The 24,408-nt window shown below is 36.0% G+C and overlaps 1 protein-coding gene across 1 annotated transcript; it reads right to left on the bottom strand.

Moving 5' to 3' along the window:
- Positions 1–1,033: 1,033 nt before the first annotated feature.
- Positions 1,034–22,082, bottom strand: LOC144437605 (ATP-binding cassette sub-family C member 9-like). The gene is made up of 30 exons (XM_078126582.1): positions 21,194–22,082; positions 18,266–18,502; positions 17,123–17,314; positions 16,274–16,426; positions 15,701–15,856; positions 14,047–14,181; positions 13,306–13,468; positions 12,942–12,982; positions 12,185–12,451; positions 11,198–11,377; positions 10,873–10,951; positions 10,503–10,608; positions 10,090–10,188; positions 9,622–9,787; positions 9,109–9,246; positions 8,784–8,994; positions 8,024–8,232; positions 7,395–7,634; positions 6,826–6,983; positions 6,135–6,227; positions 5,619–5,721; positions 4,803–4,916; positions 4,397–4,508; positions 3,702–3,832; positions 3,445–3,523; positions 3,089–3,197; positions 2,633–2,736; positions 2,249–2,382; positions 1,880–1,942; positions 1,034–1,671 (listed from the first exon to the last, which is right to left on the bottom strand). Exons 1-30 carry the CDS (start codon positions 21,779–21,781, stop codon positions 1,534–1,536), a joined length of 4,698 nt encoding a protein of 1,565 aa, XP_077982708.1. The 5' UTR covers positions 21,782–22,082; the 3' UTR covers positions 1,034–1,533.
- Between the last annotated feature and the right edge of the window lie 2,326 nt (positions 22,083–24,408).

Genomic DNA, 24,408 nt, shown 5'->3' with positions numbered 1-24,408 from the left:
GTTTAATCTTAAATGTCGAGTTTTGCGGCCAGAAGCAAATAGTTTGTAAATATAAGATATTGTAAATACATGGTACATTCCTACCCTGGACGTGATCGGTGGGGTTGTTCGCAATTACCGTCGTGTAGGTGGTGTCTAGATCCTTTTTACCCAAAACAATTCTGAATGACTCATTATACACAAGTTTTGTACCGGCTAACTAAAATAATCGTTGATCCCCGGGCTTCTTAGCTCTTTGATTCAGAAAACCATTTGTGTCCAACGTCAATCAGAGTTTTTCTAATATCAACTTGATCTTATCATTTACGTCAAAGCCCATACAGTGAGTTTTGGCTGCCAACCAATAGTTGTACACGTTGTCTCCAATAATTACTTTAAAGGGTAACCTTAAAATGTGGTTATAGCGTTGAGAACTCTCATACAAGTCGTAACAGTGACAATTTTCTATTTCGATATAAGGAACACAACTAACGTGTATTAAAGGCCTAGTTAGCCATTTTTGCGATTTTTCACTTTGCAAAATTATATCAATTTCATTTTGTTCGGGTGTGATTTCTGATTTCACAGAAGGAAAAAAAACTTTATTAAAGTCAGTTCAGAGTCAGAAGCACCTAGTGAAAAAAATATATTTGTTTTTGTCTCACAAATGATACATTTGCCAAGAGCCCCATGATATTTTCAGTTTCCTGTCTCTTCAAGTTCTCTAATGTCACAAAATTGCGCCCTCAGGGGTGAAAACATGTAATGGGGTAAAAATCATCATTTAAATTTGACTTTGTGTCATAAAGGACTAGTGCCGAAATACGTCCTTGGACTTTATTCTCGAAATGGCATTTTCGTCGTTAGGCCCTTTGGTACTAAACACAATCTTCAAAAGAAAACAATCAAACCAATTAATCAATCAGTCAATCAATCAATCATTCAATCAATCAATCAATCAACATCCTTCAACAGCTGACCATTTGTTTTATATTTTTCACAAACATATATTTATCATATATGAAAATACTTAGATCTATTAATTTTATTACAAATCTAAATATCGGTCTTTAAACGATCCGATGCATGTTGCGTAATTACATGTAACTCCTCTTCAGCTCTAAATCTTGTCAATTCACTTAGAACGTTTACGTTTAGTGTTTACCTACATCAGACTTTCACAGCCATTTTTATGAAAACATAATGAGTATGACACAAAATGTCTGTTTACATTATGATGAAAATATTTGTGTTGTCAAAATGGACGTCAAAAGACAGTCTTGAAAACAATTTTATTTCTAATTTACTAATAACACTGAGTATATGACTCCGACTGTATATATTATGAAGAGTTTGACTTGACTATAAAGTATTGTGGTATATTCAGGTAAAAGGTAAGCCACAATGAAGAAGAGTCCTTCTAGACACATTGGAAAGGTTGACTTTATCATTCATACAAATTGTCGATTCATGGGGTGGCCATCTTTTGCTGATACCTGCATCTGATGCTAGTTGGGTGACACGTCAGAATGTACGTTGTGTGTTTAAGTATAGTTAGATGCTACCATGTACCAAAGATGTAAACATGCTATCATCGTTTTTCAGTAGATTCTCCGGTGTATCATACTCCATAACATGGCCATCACTGAGTACCAATACCATGTCAGAATCCAATATAGTAGAGATACGATGCTGTGGTAAACAATTAAGGGTCAAATATTGATTATTCTACACATCAGCCTCCAAACTTATTTATGATAAATTCACCTTCCCCTTCTTCACTTTGTCACATAACCCGGCATAGAAAACCAAGTTAAACTTTTTTCTATATACTTGAATTGTGTTTACTTTTCGAAATGAAAAAATAAAACAAATTGAATTGGACTGGGTGATTGCTTACCGCTATTGTGAGTACAGTTCGATCAGAGAAGGCAGTTGCGATAACATTCTGAAGAATTGCATCCTAGGGATGAAAAAAGAATATATTATTACATCAAAGTTTCATATTATGGTCCATAACAAACTGTTTTCAACATTCCTGCAAGGAATCGTACGCAACTTGTCAGGGATTAGTATAATTAATGATCAGTACAAATAATATCAATATATTCTAATTTGAAATATGTTATGTAGTGTTAATATATATAATGGCTTCTTCTTGAAAAAAATGCAATCTAGGTTGAGGCTCAGGAAAAAAAACTGACCTAATTAAGATATTCAAATCATGTGTCAATATTTCAGACAAAATATCGCGTAAAGTTTCACTTACTGTTTTCATATCAATAGACGCTGTAGCTTCATCCATAATCAGAATCCTGGCATGTCTGAGAAAAGCTCTAGCCAAGCAAAATAATTGTCTTTGGCCAAGACTAAAATTCTCTCCATCCTCGGAGACTTCAGAATCTATTCATTAAGAAAGTATACATTATTTGTATGTCAATGACTTAATACAATATCAATAAATTGCTCATCCAGTTGAAATAGTCTTTTAAAATCTATTTCTCATTTTGTACTACGTCCTAGGTGGGGAAATGACATAACAAACGACGTGGTATTTGACTTCGTGTGAGTAACTGTAATGGAAAGAGATGTAATTTGTTTGAAAAATAACACTTTTCACTCTGTACAATTGAAAATGCGAATGTATATTTACCTAGTTGTAGGGGTAATTCAGACACAGTTGTTTTCAGCTGGGCTATTTCTAGAGCCTTCCACAAGTCGTCGTCCAGGCTGGTGCATTCAGGATCAAGATTGAATCTGTAACAATGCGTACTGTGTTATATTTGTTATATTTGTTTCCAATGATCATGTCGTCCCTTAAAAACAATTTTGCAATCATGGCTCATAGCGATTGCAATACGTCAACGGTTCAATACATGCAGCTACATCAGTTATCATGAAACCAACAAGAGTAAACTTCTAAACACAAATTAAAGTCAACAAAGCCATGTTTTGGTATCTCAAAGAGAAAGCTTAGCGTAATACACAGATCCAGGCCGTCAACGCCCTCAATGGGCCAATTTAGGCCAATTTTTCAGAAACTCTCTACAATAAATTACCGATGTAATTATAAATCAATATCCACGTTCCGTGACCACAAAACTCTCACCTAATAGTGCCGGCAAACAGTACAGGATCTTGTGGTATAATAGCAAGTCTACTTCGGAGTGTTTGCAGTGGAATATGGGAAATGTCGATACCATCCATGATAATCCGACCTAGACAAACAAACATAGTATTCATTATGTAAAATGTGCAAATATGTAACTTGATTCAGGATAATACGGACATGGAAATGCTCCAAAAACCCTGCATTTCTTCTGGGATTTCTTGTTATGATTGCTTTACATTTCACATGTTTAAAATCAGTTATTAACTAGTATAACATTATAGAATGAGAATGGCAAGAGGAAAAAGAACCATTGCTTATTTAAATTACAGTGCATGGAAATAGGATACACTTACCATTACATGTGTCAATGATTCTAAATAAGGCCAGCATTAAAGACGACTTGCCACTTCCGGTACGTCCACAAATACCAATCTAATAGATTGAAGTAGAAATGACGTACACTTATTTAAAGGTATATTAGCAATACTTAGTGCAAACTTATAAGAACCAAGCTAAAATTGTACACGTTTTCTTACTTATCAAGCGAGTTGTAAATTAGTGTTTATTTTAACGAGAATAACAACGAATGGCGTCTTTCTGTTAAATTTACCTTTTGTCCAGGCATGAAATGCAAAGTAACATTGTCCAAGACTGTCTCTAGTTCAGCAGCATATCTCACACTGAGATTCTCAATCATGACGTCACCTTTGTCTGGCCAATTGGATGGTGCCGACTGAATGCCTAGAAGGAGATGTATACTAACAATTCACTGTATGTGTATCACTTAAAATTGTACTTTGAATTGGCCAATTGAGAAAAGAAACTATAGATTTAAGTTGAAAATACCGAGGAAATATGTCAGAACGCCATATATAAGGATACACACTTTCACCTTTCTTATGAAACTAATCTTAAATGTTGTGTTAAACGTTTTATTGTCGTCACTTTTAAACGAGTCAGACAGAACCAGTCGTTGGTCCGCTTATTATATATAACCACTCGATACCGTACAGAATGTGAGTGACAACATTGCCTTGACAAGAGTAGTAATCTAATATGCATCATGCATAGTTAGATTAGATCACAAACTTGTTTACATATATTTTGACATCACTGAGCAAAACCCTTTTTCCTTTGTTGTCGCAGCTCATTACGACAGACGTCATCCAGGTGGGTTGGAGCACAACGATGGCTCTTTCAGACTACTTCTAGATCTGTCCAGCTCATTTGAATAAACTGTGGGGTTGTAAGAGGAAAGATGAATGGGGAGAAGTGTGTGTGAGGGGGAGGGGCATGGAAAATTACCTTCATACTGCTCCGTTTCAATGTGTGTGTAGTACGCAACTCTTTCAACTGCATTCATGTGCATTTCAGTGTCGGCAACGACCTTTGAGAACCACGCTAACATATGCGATACCTGAAATGTCGAAATGAAAAAAAAGTTAAAGGTTGTCCACCCGTCTAAATGTGAAATTTTACAATTCAATAAAATACTTTTGTTTAGACTTCTATATTTACCAGTCGTCGGTTTGCCATGTTTACAAACGTTGTCAAACGTTTTTATGATCGAAGTTTTTGATAGCTTTGTCATAAGCAACACTTAATAAAGATATATTGGTTAATAAATATACACTGAGAGAGGTTACTCAAGTCATTGCATTCCCTATTCATAGTGTAATCTTTGTATTACGTATTGTGATATGGCACTTACCAATAAAGAGTACGTGACGGCTAATCCAACCAAACTTGGTTCAAGTTGACCCAGAACACAGGACAGCAGTGTTATCATACCAGACAGAAACACAATGATTGCAGAGAAAAGTTCCTGAAAATAAATTCAAAAGAAATACTTGTAAATATCAACACATACATACATACATACATACATACATACATACATACATACATACATACATACATACATGTACATACATACATACATACATACATACATACACACATACACATATACATACATACATACATACATACATACATACATACATACATACATACATACATACATACATACATACATACATACATACATACATACATACATACATACATACATACATACAAACATGCATGCATCCGCACATACATACGCACACACATACATACTAATGAAGGTGAAATATGTCAAATAAACGGTTGAGACTTAACCCCACCCACCTGTCAGTAATATTGTGTGAATATGTGATAATATATGACTTTTCATATGTTTTCTCTAAACAGTTCAATATAATCGATTGCCACATTCAGTTTGAGTATAGTTCATCAAAATGACACCTATATAATTATATAATTATATAAACTTTTCATTTCATTCATTACAGTATTTAGTGTCAGCAAATGTTGGTGGTTCTTCGTGAAGAACTGTTTCTATCTCTATAGACACTTGTTGACATGTTGATGCTATACATTGAAAAGTTGCATTGCCAAGCTTAGCACTGCTACTACTGTTAAAAACTAATTGGTATTCTCAAGACCTACAATATGAAGAGTATAAGTGAAATATTCTTACCAATCTTACTGAAGCCCATACACCGACAGTTAGTAAGTATATATAAGCTACATTATTATGATCTATATTTTTGGTTATGGTTTCCCTGAAACTTCTTTCTCGTCTATTCAAATAAATCACATTAAGATGGGAGATTAGTACAAATACGTCATTTACAAAGGCAAATTGATGACGTGCTACATATCCACGCGGGGCAATGTAAGGTTATTGTGAAATGCGTACTCATATCATTTCTTGCACATGCTTCGCTTGTTTGCGTTTTATTATATATCATACTCTTTGAATTAGTGACGAAATGTTACAGGGTGTTTTTAGTTCATTTTGTTGATCCGATTACGAGAAGACTCAAGTAGTTTCCCTTTTGCTAGACTTCCCATGTATCAGTTCATTCTCAGTCCGCACTAAGGTCATTCTGCAGATGTGATAGCGCCCTCTGCGGCTCAAGGGTTCATCATTTGCCTAATTGGCCAGAAATGCATTTTACAAATCGTTATCCAGTAAAAGTAAGACAGCTACCTGTAGGCACGTATTGTTGATAAACCACCCAGTGTTTCAGAGAAACGAGCAAGAACTGGTGATCGGGAAACACTTTCGAGTCTTTGAAGTTCTCTGGAAATAAAAAATGTGAGAGCTGAGAACATCGGTATCTATTGTATTGATATCGCATGGGGGTGTATATGAAGGGTACACTACTGGAAAGGGTCTCAGTATATTTTAATATGAAATGTGCAACATGATCATGAAGTAAAAAGTTATGGCAGTCATGTAATTCCCTAGCCAATTTCAAACTCGAACATTATATACTATCATACATGATTGGTTTGATTTCCATTATTATTTAAGACCAGATAGATTGAATACAAAGTACATTGTACAATGTTCTTCTTTTTTGTGTGACAAAGTGATTGCAAATTCTAACACGACCGTTTTGGCTCTTATTCGCCGATTTTGTTATCCTTGGGACGTTGTATCCGACATCTTACTCGCGAAATAGCAACGAAAGTCCAAAAGAGAATCAGATAAAAAGAACACAGTGTGATGTTTTAATTGAAATTCCGTGACCCTGGACTGTATGTATGATACGTCGTATCGTCCAGTCCTCACTGGCCGGGCCTTCTTTAAAGGGATTTATCAATGTATGAGGGCGCACTGTCATAGCGTAATTTGCAGACTACAATGACCAAAGATTAATAATAACTGTAATTACCTGAATGAAGTAATGAAGAATTTGACGACTACGGCAAAGGCAATAAAGATAGGTATGAAAAACACAGCAAATATTGGAACGACTACAACATTGACAACGATGGCTGACAGCAAGTGGAATCCACTGATACACATTTGACTAATTGTCTGCCACAGCCTCTGATGATAGAAAGAGATGGTAACAAAGAAATATGTATCAGAACTTCAATTTTAGAACCAATATATGAAGTACATTTGAAGTAAAATATTGAATATGGTTGTATCATTCGAGGTATACCGTAATGCGTAGAATTCATATTATAAAAGGAACGTATTATTCGTGAAAAGGGGTGACTTCCTCAGAAGTAAGTATCGACGATTTATCATTGACTTTGGAAATAAAGATATTCATAAACTGTGTACAGCATAATTACTTTGATTACTATGTTTTCTGGTGATAGAAAAATAGAGCTCCAAAAAAATTTACATTGTAGTGGTTTTCAGTTCATTCGAGTTTGTTGAAGACTACGTGATGCCCAGTTTAACATAACGCCTGTATTCCCGGGCTTCTGGCCTTTCACGAATACCCACCTGGTCGATGGTCTGAGTGTCATTGGAGAACCTGTTGAGGACACGGCCTACTGGAGTAGTATCAAAGAATCTCATTGGTGCCTTGATGATGTTACGTATTAAGCCGATATGGAGACGCTTGGCAGCCAGGATGGAGGCCAGTGTTTGGGCGATTGATGCAAAGCCAGTTAGGACTATATACGATATAGATAACCAGGCATAACCTTTCAGATAGTAGTCTAACTGCTCATCTAAATCAGCCTGTGTAGAAATGGTAAACTCAAATTTATATCCTCGATAAAAAACAATAAACCACTTCTAGACCCTGGAGAAGGTATATTCCAAGGTTTTGACAAAACAAGTTGATAACATTCTTCAGACCACGTGATGATCGCATCTCAACATATACGCACGCAAAGTTAAGAATCTTTTTCCAAATTTAACGGGGTCAGTGTTTTAGAACATTCTAAAAGGGTCTCAAATATTCCAAAAAGATTGCATACAATTACATGTATTGAAAACAATATGACAATAAATGCAACAATGACAATAGAGTTGAATCTTACAGCGAAACGTTTCACTTTGAATTATTGAATTAAACGTTCTTTTTTCCAATAGACAAGCAAAAACCAATGTCATTACATAGTTACCTGTGTAGTCTCATTATCTATCGCTGCAGCAGATTCTGACCAATCAGACAACCAGAAATCAGTCCAAATCTTTGAAGCGGTTCGTGTTGAGAAAAGAAAAAGAATTAAAACCACAAGGGAAATTCGCATAGCTTTCCCATATGCCAAATAGACCATCGATGACACAGAACCTCGTTCTCGTTCTTCTGTCTGTATCAGCTCACCACCGCCTATAAAGAAATAGGTTTTTTTTCATTTGCATATTATATTTAACAGATAAAAGATTGATGGAATTAAATACCTCTGAAACATTTTAAGTACTTTTCTAGCGACGAGTGTCCTCAGACTACCAAACAGTTTATTCTTGGTGTTATAAATCATCGGTCGGTACCGTGATGTTGACAGCAATATAGAAATGAAGTTAGATCTTGCAGTGTCAATATTGTGAATCTATGCAAATGTAAGCCAACTGATTACTCAAATTTCCCAACAGTTGTTCAAATTACCTAAGTAAGTTCGAGCAATGTGATTTTTTATTGTAAGCTTTACTAGTACCGTAGTACGACGATGCAAAATGAAGTGATAAGTGTAATTACTAAATGTTCTTAAACTTCGCCTGACATCTTCTATGTGGTATTCTGCACGGAGGCGAATGGGAATTTGAATTGTGCAAAAACAGTTGCCTTTAAGAATGTCTGTAATTAAATTGTATTATAGACCACGCCATCGTTTGAGGTATTTTCAGGATTATGGAGATACTATGTTTACTTTGTTAACTTACGGTTATCCACCTTCGTGTCAGATTTTATCGAGATATTTCTCTTTAGAGTTTCCCTCTCTGCCAAAGCATCTTGTTCAGCTTCACTTGCTGCATCTGATTCACTGATTGAAGTGAAGGTTTTCTGCCATTGGACATATAAATCTGGATCGTCTTCTGAGATTTCATTGACATCGCCTTGTCTTAGTACTCTCCCATTATCCATTGCTATAACCTATATGAAGTACAAGTGAATGTATGTACACTATCATACTTTCTAAATTCTTATCGATTACGGTGGTAAAACATTTTAAAATATATAAAACTATATAGTAACATAAAGACATACCTTACTTGCGTAGGACATATACTGTAAATGATGAGATACCAATATAACAGTTCGGTTGTCTTTCAGGAGGAAATTGATAATTCCTTCTTGCATGACATGTGCGCCAACGTGAACATCCAGAGCAGACAAGGGGTCATCCTAAATATTAAAGACAATACATCTTAGAATGTTGTCAAATAAAATGGAGAGATACAATGACATTTACAAATTAAATTTGATGGATATCCAAAACAGGCAGATATCGGAAAGTACTGTAACAAATGTATCCATATGCGTACGTGTCTGTGTCTTTTTCTGTGTCTGTGTCTGTGTCTGTGTCTGTGTCTGTGTCTGTGTCTGTGAATTTTGATAATTATCGACTTTTTGAACATTCGCTTAAAATGAGAGAATGTCATAATGGTAGATTCTATAGTTTCCCTTCACATTGTTATGAATTAGAGTATCTCTAAATCGTTCCACGATGACAAGGACAAGATGGATCAAATATCACCGAGTTTGTACAGTTCAACTCACCAGAATCACAGTATCTGTATTACTGTACAACGTTCTAGCAATGCTAACTCGTTGTTTCTGTCCTCCACTGAGGTTAATACCCTTTTCACCGATCTCTGTCATATCACCAGCTGGTAGAATTTCTAGATCGGGCTGTAAGGCGCAAGCCTCCAACACAATCTGGTATCTGAAATATAATGTTTCACGGAGCACAAGAAATATAGTTATCAGTTATCATCTTTGACACCCATCTATCCATTTCACAACGTGTAGTGAAACTTATGTGCTGTACCATTTGTGCTCAATTACCACTAACAATGAAAGGTAACATGGTGTTTGCAAAGTTACGGGGGGGGGGGCAAATCATTGCATTGAAACCAGGGGCTGACAGAACATCAACAAATGTGTCCCTTCTACAGGCTCGAAGTGAAGAATGCTATAATTGCTTAATACAATGTGATGATACATTTTAGAGTGGAATATCTGTACCTTTCTGAGACATATTCTTCGCCAAATAACACATTTTCTCGTAGAGTCGCGTTCTGAAGCCACGCTCTTTGTCCACCATATGAGACTTTACATTTTTCTCTGTCGAGTGAGTAACAAAGAGACATGCATGTATAAAGTAAGTGTCAGATTGTGCTTTGCTGAGCAAAGGCTATACTGATTTCGTTATTAGCTGCTTTAGTTGTAGCTCTGGATTTATACGCTACGGGGTTCTTCCAGAGAAGACGTGTCGAAACCCCGTAGCGTATAAATCCAGAGCTACTTTAGTTGGTGTCAAGAAAGTCACAAAGAGTCACTTTCACCATCTCCAAAAATGAGTGACATAAAATTATGCAAATTAGCTTGACGGTGACAGCAGGTAAACAGTAAGTTCAGCCTTGGGCTAGACGACTTACTTATTGAAGAGCACTGATCCCGAGATAGTTGTCATTTCTCCCAAGATGGCAGACAGCAGAGATGATTTACCACTGCCAACCAGACCTATCACCATAGTTAACTTTCCTGAATCGAAATTGAACAAGTGTGATTTTAATTAGACCGGGTTCGCTTTCAAAGTTTTGTGACATACAAAAACTAATGACAGTTGCTGATAGCTATAGTGAGATGGGTTTTTGGATGTACACCTGTCATCAACAATTTGACAAAAATGATTTTTTTTAAATAGAAGACGTTTATTCAATACCAATGTATCATATAATACGTGGCAAAGACTAAAGGACTCAGTAAATTTACTAAATTTGTAAATATACAATAAAAGTACATTACCTGCTGGAAATTCAATGTTTATATCTGATAAAATTGGTATGTCTGTATCAATGTCCCAACTAAAATTACCATTTTCAATCTGAAAAGATAAGTTTAAATCAACACGGGTGACAGCATGACATGAAATTCCAGGTAGGTTCCAGTCTATACAGCCTGACGTTGCAAATACTGATATCATATTTCACAAGTAATTTCTTTCTTTTTTCGCAAATGTAAATGCCTCACCAAGTCACCAAATAGGTGTATTGTGATGAATTCTAGCTCTCCTCTCAAATATATATCAGAATGTTCATTTTATCAAATAATACCTCTGTAACAATCTCACCTTGATGGCTACATGTTTAGGCAGGTTGATTGTATCAATTATAGACGGGCTGCCTTCCTCAAATGTACCATATGCAATATGTTTAACTCCATCATTTTCCAAAAGACTATCTCCACTGTCACGATTTGATCGACGTACGTGAGAATTGCCGTTACTTTTACGATATTCCACCCGGTCAATCTGAAAAATTTAATAATTTATTGACTAATTAAGACAAACGGTACGACTTTAGAATACTTGGGTCTAATTCGACATAATCTCAGTGTCGACAAGAGGAAAAGTGACAAATGTCAGCACAAAGGGTTAACTTTCTCCCGAGGAAAATGTCAGTAGACGGGTGGAAAATGCGTGTTTACTATGTAATGGTTTCCAAAATAAGTCATTGTGGTCACCGACTTGTATTTACACTTACTATTTGGTACTGTGTACATTAAGGATTGATGCCCAATGTACTCGGATACTGTCATTAACGGTAATTAAGACACATAATCATTACATTACAAATATGCATTGTATTGCCACAGACACTGACTATGGTATTACCCACAAATCCTGGCATTTGACCCTAAGGTCAACGTTAGAGTCAGATCCTTCTAGTCCGCATAAATGCATTACATCAGACCAGAGAGATTGGCTTGCAGTACGTATATGTAGCTAAATAAAATGGGTAAAATTTGCCCCTTTGCGCCATCCAAACATGATGACAGTCAGCTTGATAGTGAGGTCATCATTTGTGATATACAAGTTATATATATTATATATATATATGCGTGTGTGTGTGTGTGTGTGTGTGTGTGTGTGTGTGTGTGTGTATGTATGTATGTATGTATGTATGTATGTATGTATGTATGTATGTAAGTGTATGTATGTATGTATGTATGTATGTATGTATGTATGTATGTATGTATGTATGTATGTAAGTGTATGTATGTATGTATGTATGTATGTATGTATGTGCATATAATTGTTTTAAGATATACCACTTACAGCAACTTTTCTTGGCTCCAATTCATCACGATTCGTTTTAGCGAAAAAACGCTCTTTAGGTGGCCTACCATCGTTTCGATCTTCGATTTCAACGGCTATGAAGAAATGATTTAGTCTTTTTATACTGACTAAGGCGTTGACAGTCACATTCATTAGCAATGGTAATTGTACCAGAGGTGCTCGCAAAGTATTAAACAACGCAAGTGATGAGAAAGCTATCTCAGGGGCGAGTACTTGACCGGATACCAGAGAATAAGCAGCAAAAGACTGAAAACGAAGAACAGGTTGTACCGTTAATTACCACTGTCTCCTACAATATTTCACTTATGACGAAATATTGACTTTACACAGAACAAAGTATCTAAATTTATGATTTGTTAAACAACATTAAACTTTTTTTCTTGAATTTCTTATCATGTCTGTTTTACTACGATGCCAATTCGTTGTTTGCTAGGCTAGAAATTATGTTAGTGTCAACATGAACAACAAGAACAACAATTATTTCTAGCTTAGCAAATAATGATTTTTTTTGTCATTTACATTTGTCATGTAAACCTAAAATTAAAGTTTCTAGAAAATACTTTCGATTCAGGTGAGGAGGCAAAAGGCCGGGGGTCAAAATGACCAGGGGCAAAAGGCCGGGGCAACAGGCCGGGGGGGGGGGGGCAGAAGGTCAGGAGGGCAAAATGACGGGGGCAACGGGTCGGGGAATGATGGGGGCAACGGGCCTGCTTCCAGAGACAGTTGTATCACTTACAATCAATGATATCATCACAGGTGTTCCTTCTGCAAGTACGCCTGTAATAAAGCAGACAATGTTTTAAATCATAAAATAGATAAATAAGCTTATATTTCTTAAAGTATATTAACGGGTTTTTAATACTTAATACTTAATGCTTATTACTGGCAGTATTTTAGATTTGCAAATAAAACAACTTTTTTATACTTGTAAAACGGTGTGAAACAAGATAAAACAAGTTCGTATTTGTTACTCGACACATTACACACAAAATTGAATTGTGTAAACGTGTGTTATAATGTACATACAGAAAGTGAGACACGGTGACATATTTGGTAAGATAGTCATGATGACGTCAGTATGATAGTGACTGGTCACTTACGCATCGCAGCATACAGAGCCCCAATTTTCATCATTTGATTTATTTCCTTTACTCGAACACTTTCAATTCTACCACAAAATATATATTCCCATCCATAGAGCTTCAGCAATTTTATTCCTTGGAGAACTTCATTGGACTTCTTCAATCTGTCGTCTGCAAATCTCTATGAAATAAAGGAACGCGTTGTGTTTGTTATCAGGTGAAGACGGGTCTCAAAACTTAGGTTTCCTATATCGTGATTTCGTTCGATATCAAAATGAAATTCGTTACTGGTAATAGTAAAATTGAGTCGATATGTGCACTAACATACACCTCCGTCGTACATTCGCATTTACTAGTATCACTGTATGTGTGAGTTGCTCTCGTCACGTCGCCATGTATGTATGTATACGTACCTCCACCAACTGCAGTTACACAGGTTATGTTTTCATACTAATTCGTATGTCTGTCTGTCTGTCTGTATGTCTGTCTGTCTGTCTCTCTGTCTGTCTGTCTGCCTGTCTGTCTGTCTGTCTGTATGTATGTATGTATGTATGTATGTTCGTTTGTGTTCGTTTGTGTTTGTTTGTTTGTTTGTTTGTTTGTTTGTTTGTTTGTTTGTTTTTGTATGTTTACGACTAAAATAACTAATGGGTATAAGTTTGTAACTATATTCAGTAACAGTAACGAAAAATTGTTGGATGCATATGGCATTATAGTTGTCGTATTTAATGTAAAAGGGCACAGAAACAACCATCTTACCATAACTTGTTTCTGAAGTTTGGACATTGATGTAGCGATTAAGACTTGTAATGGCACTACTATCACGAAAAGTGAAAGTCCAATTAATGCGGCATTACCCAGTTCTATGTATAATAGCACCAACGTCAGTAAAAACTGCATTAAAAACACAAAAATGGTTAATAATAAAACTAAGTACTGGTGGATATCAAATCACTTTATTCCAATCTAGTCAAAACCAATTAGAACCCATAACACATAGACACGTTACAAATTATTATTTTACAATGTCTAAATGTTGTATAGATCACTTAATGCTGATAACGAGACGTAAAAATGACGCAATCTTACGAAACACTTTCTTATAAATCTCTCAAGTATCGAGTATTTTGACGATTGACTCGAATATGAATTGTCCTGGACTCCATTGGAAATACAGTTTACGCTAAAGACTTCTGAGTAATCGATTCGAACGAAAGCGACAGTCACTTTCAAACTAGATTTCAATAGGTAAATTTATCTTCTTGCTATTTTGATGTAAATAATTACATGTACAATGGCAACTATACCTGCATGAATTATGATAGTCTATACAATTATTATACCATGTCCGAACCTGGTCGAACATAAAATATGGAATATACTCTGGTAGTTCAACGCGTCTATGTCACGACAACAAGTGTCTACGTCATTGGTTCTGCTGTGTTTGAAATGTCAAAACACTCAAAATTGCAATTACTTTTAACGATTTCTTTTTATATTACTGGCGATGGTATAATTATGTTGTTCTCCAATATTTTTTCTTCTTTCAACCGGAAAATAATCGAGACATAAGGGTTGCCACTACTCGTCTATCGACTCGTAGTGACAAATCCCCCAATAGGTCACTCGTATTTTCCTTATATATTATCTTGTTGTGACAAATAATAATTAGAGAAATAATAGAGTTATACCAATTACATGTATTATACATAAGAGTACATTTACTTCCAAAACAGAGTGATCATAGAGTTTCAACTTATTTTTACGTCTCTTTTGTTACAAACTACATAAAACAGAACACAGACACTGATAGGCGCAAGTATATAAAATGATACATTTTATCTCAATTTACATACAAGTCAACATCACTGTCGGATGAAACAAGGAATATTCAAACACAAATTGTGTTCATAGAGAGATAAAATGTAACATTTCATATACGCTACCAGTGCCTGTAGTTTATTTGTATAATTGAAACAAAAAACGTTGTCAGAAGATATACAAAAAAACAACCATGCCACCTTATTAAAAGTATTAGGTCGCAGAGTAAAGTATGCGTGTCTACGTATAGCTTTATTCGTACAAATAATATACCACAAATATTGTCATCATCACTAAAACATTTCCCCTAGTGATATTTTTAAATCCTATCTCGTAACTTTTCACAACTTTTCTAATTCACGTTGTCACTACCCGCTTTCACCCCCACCCCCAACCTATTTATAGATGAGAGCGCCCTCAGTATCAACAGTGCGAAAAAGCAAGTGAGAATAAATACATACCGTTTGAAAAAAATGTATACACCGCAAAAGTAAAATATTGTTCCTAAGCTTGTTATGCCGCCAAGTCATTATATTGCAAAAGCGAACAATGTAGCACGATTTTATCGAATTGATTATAACGAGTATATAACCTGATATGGAATCGAGGCCGCTATCACAGTATACTGCCACCACCATTGAATGGCCAAAGCATCTGTAGACATATGGTTAGTGATCAAACCAATGGTCATTTCACCACTAGACACGGTCCAACTTGATAAACGTAGGGATTTCTCATATACATGGCTCTGAAATGAACAAATATATTAGTATTAAACAACTTACCTTTTGGCATCATGAATTTTGATAAGTTACATGAAATGACAAGAACGTGTTAAATTGATGTGTTTGACTATACTTTCTGTGTGTGTGTGTGTGTCTCTCTCTCTCTCTCTCTCTCTTTCTCTCTCTCTCTTTCTCTTTCTCTCTCTTTCATACCCTATTAGCCACATCATAAACTAAAACCGGTAAACAGATCGCCTAACTGATAGTTATACAATGTAATACTGTTTCGTGCCTGTGTAATCGTTTCAACAGGACACTTGCGTCTCTTATTTCGCCTCGGACGATAAGACACAATTCAATCATTCCCAATACAGTATCCGATGTTTGTATTAACAAAAATTCTATAAGTTCTTCCGATTATTATACATTATAGTACATACCTGTAGTGCTGTACGAGCATGCATACCATTCACAAATGTATAGTAAATGGCAGTTTGCTGGGTAATCAGTCGACATAACAGTGCAATGAATATAACAACAACCAAAACAAAGCCATTGCCGAAGAATTCCTGGAATGTTACGTACTGTGTGTCCTGAAAAAAAGATTGAGTAATTTCGTACCAGGTTATCCGATTTATGTTTATATTTATGTTGGAGTTCTATGCCATATATAGACATAGACAGAATCTTGCCACATTAGGTATAGAAAACAAACCACAATAGACAAGGGGACAGGGGGAATATGTGCAAAGGCTTTAATCTACTTTCTATGTTCAATAAGGTGCTCGTACATGTTTCATTTTTTGTGTGGAAGAGACACGCATAATCACTTCACGTTCATCAAATACTACAGCAAGTTCATTTTACAGAGAAATTTATTAAACGACATAAAGATTAAAGTGGTCACAAAGCGACGAGACTTCGGATCGGATCGGATGGGGGGGGGGGGGTAAATAACCCTAATCCTACCCTAACAAAAAAATGTGAAGCAACATAGACCAAATTTGTGTTTGTAACTCAATTGTAAATAAATTAAATGTATAAAAAATATGTATGTACTGGAAGTGATTGTGAAAGAGTAAAATTGCCAAATACCCTTTGTGACACGATTGTCGCAAAATAGAAAATCAAACTAAAAAGAAACGAAACGAAAATTAAACTACATAAATAGTTCTTACAAACCTAAATTGTATGACTGTGTTAAATTAGCGTCCATTCGAGGAAACCCATGACAATTCACAAAGCTCTAGATAAGTTGCTGAACTTTTCATTACAATGTAGCTACTTACGTAGTCAGTGACCATTTCCCCATTGTAAACGACCGTTGCGTAAGCTACCAAACCACCAATAGCTATCGGACCAATCATATAGAAAGTATCACTGACCAGTTTAATAGACATTGCAAGTAACAATCGTTTACCATAACCGTAGACAAAGCATCTCCATAGCGAAGGTATAGTTTTCTTCTCTTTGGCGCGTTTCTAGAAATGAAAACATGAGCTATTCAAAATATAGGAAATATTGACAAATATATTCACTTTTTAAGCTGAGAAAAAGCATTTTATTATGTTTCATCCACTGAAATCACACTAAGATTGATGTAACTACTAATTTAGGCATGCGATGCCTAAATTATTGTGCTGTATTATGGTGGTAATAATACTGGTTTATTTAATAATATGGGCCTCCGGCCCCAGATATATACACAGTATAATAAATAAATTCAGTTACACAACTAGTTCACAGTGCCAGTGTTATACATACAGTGATAAACAAGGATGTCTTTGTAAAGCTCCAAAGCACACATTCGCTGAATTATAAAATTTAATGGTAAATTTTATGGAGAGTTTACAGTTTGTCTTTTACTTTAAATGCATGAAACAAAAATAAAGCTAGATTTCTAGTGGTATTGTCATCCTTAGATGCCATCAACTGATTAAAATGGTAAAGTGAAGGTGATCTGTATGATGCAGGTTGTAAATATCTTTTTCTTAGATTATCCCACGCTGGACACTCAAAGAGGAAATGATATTCATCTTCTACTTCGATACAACATAATTTACATATCCTGAATTCTCTGTCTGTGCTGTATTATGTATGATATTAAAAAGTCGTATAATTTCCAAACGTTACTCATTTAGAATGTCCACCAAGCATTTTTGATATTAGAATAGCATTATACATCACTGGTGAAAATATCGTTTGGTACCACTTTTTGGTACCAATAACCTGTCTGGCTCATGGACTATAAGTAATTTATCAAATGCCTCAATGCAAATAGCGTTTTTCAAATGCAATTCTATAGCCTTTGTTTTAGATACATTCGGAGTATTAGTACAGTCATGTACATCTATATTCTCATTCCCTTCTCTTGCGCCCAAAGATTATTGCAACAGAGACATAGTGCTTTATAAAGGAAAGACCAGTCTTACCATCTCAGCTGTGTATACTTTTTCGAAAATGTGATATTGGTGAGCCACAGTATGTTCGTGTGGTAAACATCCTAAATCTTCCATCTCTAGAGGTCGTTTGTAGCCGAGAGTCAGCAGCCAAGTCAACCAAGAGTACGTCATTCGACGCAGTAAAGCTGTATATTGGTAAATGTAGTACATGTTCTTAAGATGTAAATCATCGTTCTCGGCAGCATCGGTATAACACCACTTGAATACCTTTTAGAAAAATATATTGGTTTGCCGATTATATGAATCGAATTGACGTCTAAAATTGAGATGTGGTGTATGCTATGTTTAAAACCAACAATGTACGGTGGGTACGAGGTCAAAGATCATACACACTCTAAATGAGGTGTTGGCAGATGTTAGCCTACCTATTCTCTTGAAGGACCGCTGACGTTACAACTATTTCAGTGATAGTAACTACCATTCTTGACTTAATAAACTACGGAAGGGGAGCGACATTTAAAACATCAAAATGACAGTCAGGGTCGCTGAAATAGTAGGAACGTCAGCTGTCATTAAAGAGCATAGGTATGCTTTGAAGATATGGCATCTTGACCCTTAACCCCATAAGATAAATAATCCTCTGTTTGGTATCTATACTCCGTCCGAAGCAAGGGTTATTTTCTAGTCATATAATATCTTTGAAAGAGAAAATATAAATCTTGCCAAACCTTGACATTTATTCTTCGAGTGAGTTTCATTGACAGATATGTAGGTGACAGACATTTAGGTTAAATTCAGATGTATAAGTTATACATCATAGACGTTGACGTTTCTCTCCAACGTCTATGGTTATAGATGCAATACATTTAATGTGTATCTCACAGTATATGTAGCACTTACATGTGCATGTATTCACTTACGATAGGTCGCATACATATATCATGTGTCGCTCATGCTCACAGAATATACACACCATTTAATACATACATTGACTTCAATAGCAGATATACAGTGCCTACGTTAGCATGGCCTTTGTTAGTCTGTACAACGTAAGAATTGCTTTGACCTATTGACATACCCTGGTATCTCATAGATAAAACTCAGTAAGCCTGTTCCTAACAGGTTACCGATATACAATATAGATGGGAAGCATTGACCGGATAAAAATGAATTACCATTATGTCAATACATTACATACAACCCTATGCTAAGCTAGCTTGTATACGACTTGCTACAAAAAATCGTGAATTTCTTTTTGTTGATAGTGGAGCTGGTATGAAAGTCCATCTTTCAAAAAGGCAACATGTAATTTGTTGTACAGTAAATTTTTTTCAATGGTGTAAATCAATTTGATTTATTAGCTTTCATGTAGTCGAAAATTCCATCCTCTTTTACATGTATATTGTAACTTTAAAAAAAAAGCCTGTGTCGTGATAGTCTCTACTTTTTATTTTTAGAATTATTAAGTTGAAATAGGGAACACAAGTAGAAGTATTGAGATACAGAATATGATGACATGTACTGGATTATTGTGTGCATTAAGTATCAACCCATAATGCAAATGACAAAACAGGCGTAGAAAAATTTATGAAGACAGTAGTTATTTAGATGTTCTCAGTGTTCTGCTCTCAAACTGTCAGATTCATCAAAACAGGATAGTGACAATCATACTTGTGAATGTCCTGTATTTTCGCTGAAGATATGATCATTTTAATCTAAGGAATAATAAGGTTGGGGAGCCTTCAGTTATTACGACGTGAACTCTTCAAAATGTGGACTAACAAAGCAAGATGCATTGCAAAGGTGTGATGGATTGACTGTGGTGTTGCATCTGTTCCACATGTTCTTTTTTTCTGTGTGTGTATATATATATATATATATATATATATATATATATATATATATATATATATATATATATATATATATATATATATATATATATATATGAAACTGGGTCTCTTTGTCAGGTAACTGATTGCTAGGGACGTTGCCATTGGTTACACATTCCTCTTTTGTTCATGTATCCAGAATCTGTGTTTTGGCCTTCTCTCTTTTTGGATGTAAACACTATAAAAATCATGACCGGCCTTCAACTCTACCAAATGGGATCCAAAAAACAGGAGTTGTTTCGGACAGTAGATTTGCTCTAATCTACTGGTTAACGACTGTGGTATGTGGTGGTAGTAGGGGGCAACAACAAATGGAATTATTTTACTAGTAATGCGGTTGTAGCCATCGGATAGAATCTTTTTCATTAAAGGGAATAGTTAGGCTTGCTCAATTATCAATGTGTGCAATATGAACCAATATCATTGAAGTTAGCGTCTATACAACTCAGGTTATATCAAAATATTAAAGTGTGGACACGAAGTTTCTTCATGATAAGTATAGTAAGTCTATGACTCTAGCTTCTTAACCATGTTGTTGAAATAAATGGAGTGGGTGGTAACGTTTCAGAAAAAGGAAACTGAGGGAAGGTCACATGTTACAAAATGGAATCGGAGGATGGTCACATTGTAAGTTACAGACCCACTTGATTTCTTTGGGCTCACCCCCTCAAAAAATAAACCTGCTCAGTGCAGTGATGACCTTCAGTGGTAATACCACAAACAATCTCAACAATACAGGCGAACTCTATCTAGCATTCTCTCTCCACAGTCACGTCACAACATTTTGTGATCATAATTAACCGCACCGTCTATCATACAGTGTAGAACAGTTTGAAGTAGAAAGCTCTCAGTTTTAATGTTCACGTGGAGAGTAAATATATTGCCATCTCATCATGCATTGCGCAATATCAAATTACCCGGATGTCTTTTGCAATTATCCGCCATTACTTTCATTGATATTTTTGCACTGTACTGTACTGTGTGGTAATAACATAATACATGTATGCTAAAGGAAAATTTGCAACAGATTTTACCTGGTGAGATAATGTGAGTTATGGGCCCTTACCTTAGTTCTGAGTAAGTTCAGCTCAACTAGGATGAATATAGCATACAGTACTAGTGAACATATGATTACATCAAAACGTAGAATAGATGTATCGGCATCTTGGTGAATTAAATTGCCCAGTCTGATCACATCCCCTACTACTGCGGATACCCAGTATGTCAGCAAGAACCAAACTAAATGAGGTCGTCTCCATCGTTCAAGATAATGGTAATATATCAGAAACATAAACCCATTTATAAACTCCAATACGACGGGTACATACAGGTGAGGCTGTGTAACCGTATTTCTCGTCACATCTGTAAGGATACCTTCTCCGAGTCCACATAATAACACAAACCACAGAATAACTGCGAGAATCCATCGTAGATTGTGACCGGGGTAGGTTTGGATAGTTTTAGTGTTAATGGTGGCAGAACAACAACCGACGGCAGCGAGAATGATGCAAGCAACTATGAAGTAGACGATATGAATACAACCATGTATAAGATCCACATAGCATGAGTTGTGAATGATCTCTGTTCTGTTAATAAGTTCTGAGTGTACGCCTTCCAACTCAACATCGCCACCGCAAAACAAGTCCAAGGTCATGGTAGTTAATAACAACTACCTGTACCTTACTTGTTAAAATTATCAACTCTCGCCAGTTCCTTAGCTGCAAATCTTTACACGACAGCACTGTGACGTACAACACGGCCTCAAGTCCGGGTGAATTTACGCTGCGCTTATAACAAATATCCCAGTGTGTTGCGAAACGCCTCTACTTGAAACAAAGACTGCTGCTATAAATGTGTCAATTTGGGTCGAAAGTTCTGAACCCCTTTTCATAATGACAGAGTCTGACGTATCTGTCAATTCCTCGGGGTTAAATGTTCTTCTCTGTAACAAAGTGTCTGACCCCAGTACAGTTGGACTTTGTATGTCAAGGACTTTAAGGGAGCCTTCAGTAACTACAAGGGGGAGGGTCGGGGGAATTAGGGGTCACTTTTTACAAATCGGTTCTCGAGGACGGCCACACTTTAGAAAATGGAATAAGGGGAGCCTAACATTTTACTTTGACTCGTTATATCGTCTAAATGTGTTTTGTGTGACTTTGGCATTTAATCACGGCCACATCGGTTATACGGTTAGGGTTAGGTACTTTAATATCAGACCATATCAGTCAATCGCTACTGACAACTTAACCAGGTAAGTGTCAGTCAATTGTAATATAAGGAGAGAAGTGGGTCTCAGGAGTAAAACGGGGACAGCTGGGTAAGATGTTAGGGATAATGCTGTGGAAATGTTGACCTTAATCCCACCAATGTCGGGCATGTTCTCATTTAGGGTTTGGGAGGTCTATGGCGTTCATCAGCTCAGCAATTGAAATCTAAACATTAAGTCCTTTAAACCATTGATTCTAGGATTAGTGTCTTTTTCCATGTCTGGAAGCATTGGAACCACGTTTCTGAACTATTGTAACGGGGGGGGGGGGGTCATTTTTTGGAGAAAGGAAATTGAAGATGGGTCACCTTTTAGCACGCCGGAGTTAGGGGAGGGTCATTTTTACGCAATTTAGTCCGGGCCTGATTCCCCCCCCCCCCTTTGTAATTCCTGAATACTCCCGAAATAGACACACGTACTAAGTGTAGACCAAGTAATAGCGTACATAGGACGAGACGTCCTTCAAGCATGCTCTGAATGACAAGAATGTACAAATCATACCCAATCATTTGTACAACTTAGACCGAGTCGCGGGAAAAGTCTCTCTCTCTCTCTCTCTTTGTAAAACTGACAAATGGACACCATTACATTCAAATACAAATGAGTTATTTGTTCAATTCTAGCATTAGTGTCTTTTTGTATTACATGACGTGAATCAAGTCATTTTTATATCTAAGGCTCTTGATAACAAAATAAATGCAAATAATAGTATTCAATTTAACTTTTGTTCCAAACACAACTTGAAAATTTGACCTAATTTACCAACTATGGTTTACCAACACATTTGAAAAGGCAAATATTAATTTCACTATACGAAACTTTAACAATGAAACTCATACCATATTACAAACATTGCCTTTATCGAAGTGAAACTTGCAAATTGACACCAAAATAGATTAGCGCACATTCCAAAGGAATTATTGACTTTAATTACATGCACAAGCATGTAGTTTCGATCGGTTGGATTTCAATTCCCATAGTTATAAGTTGGTCTGTCATCGATGATACGACATTTGGTTTCAACGTTTATCGCTAAAGTTTTAGCGTCTTTGAAGAAGTATGTTTTAAATTGTACTGAGGGATTTATGACGAATTCATTTTTGTAATATTATAATTTATAAGACATAAATGCTTGTGAATCTAACGGGTTTGTTCGAACAAACAAACAAACAAACACACACACACACACACACACACACACACACAGACACGCGAGCGCGTCTCCAAATTAAGGCAATTAACTCACAATAATAGTACAGTTGACATCGCGTGATTGCTCAAATATTGAAAACGTTGACTACGCTTATTATTACATTTTGCTATGGGGACTTAAAGCTTACAATTCGAGGCTATAAAAACATGACATCATCAATTTAGCCCAATATTTAGTATTCATGGACGAATTTATATCACCAGATAATATGACTTAATTTACATTCGTAGAGAACATGCAATTTTTTGGCAAATAAAATATCAATTTACAAATTCAAAGGAATTCAAAGAGCCTGACAAAAAATGACTGGAGTGGACCGTCACAGTGACTGTGGAAATAATTTTTACCAGAAAAAAAGACGCAAACGTAATATTTTGTGGTAGTGGTTCCCTTCATACCTGAATTCTGTGTCCTAGAAGTTCAAGTCTATAATTTTTCACAACCAAGATAATTTCACCCGCTTCCTATTTCCCAAGCTCACAACATGCTCTAAGTTTGGCCGTTTTCATGAAACTCTAGATCTTGGTCTCACCTTTATATCATACGGACTCGAACTCTATTCATTGATATGAAAGCCACTGTATAGCTTAGATAACGGAGTGGTGTTTAGTCTGTTACCATATGGTAATGGTATCTGATGATTTACTGGGACGGCGCAGGAGTTACGTACTGCAGGAATCTGCAATTCTATTACAATGCGAGGAGAAAACCCCCGCCTTGCACCTTCATCGTCCAGAAAAAGAACACAGAGGCTAAAAAGGACATATTTTTATCTATATTGATGTAAAATATCAGGAAACCT

This window comes from Glandiceps talaboti, chromosome 1 (genome assembly GCF_964340395.1).
Source record: "Glandiceps talaboti chromosome 1, keGlaTala1.1, whole genome shotgun sequence".
In the NCBI taxonomy this organism is placed as follows: Eukaryota; Metazoa; Hemichordata; class Enteropneusta; family Spengelidae; genus Glandiceps; species Glandiceps talaboti.
Note: the sequence above shows the minus strand (reverse complement) of the source record. Positions and strands in the feature narration are given on the sequence as shown.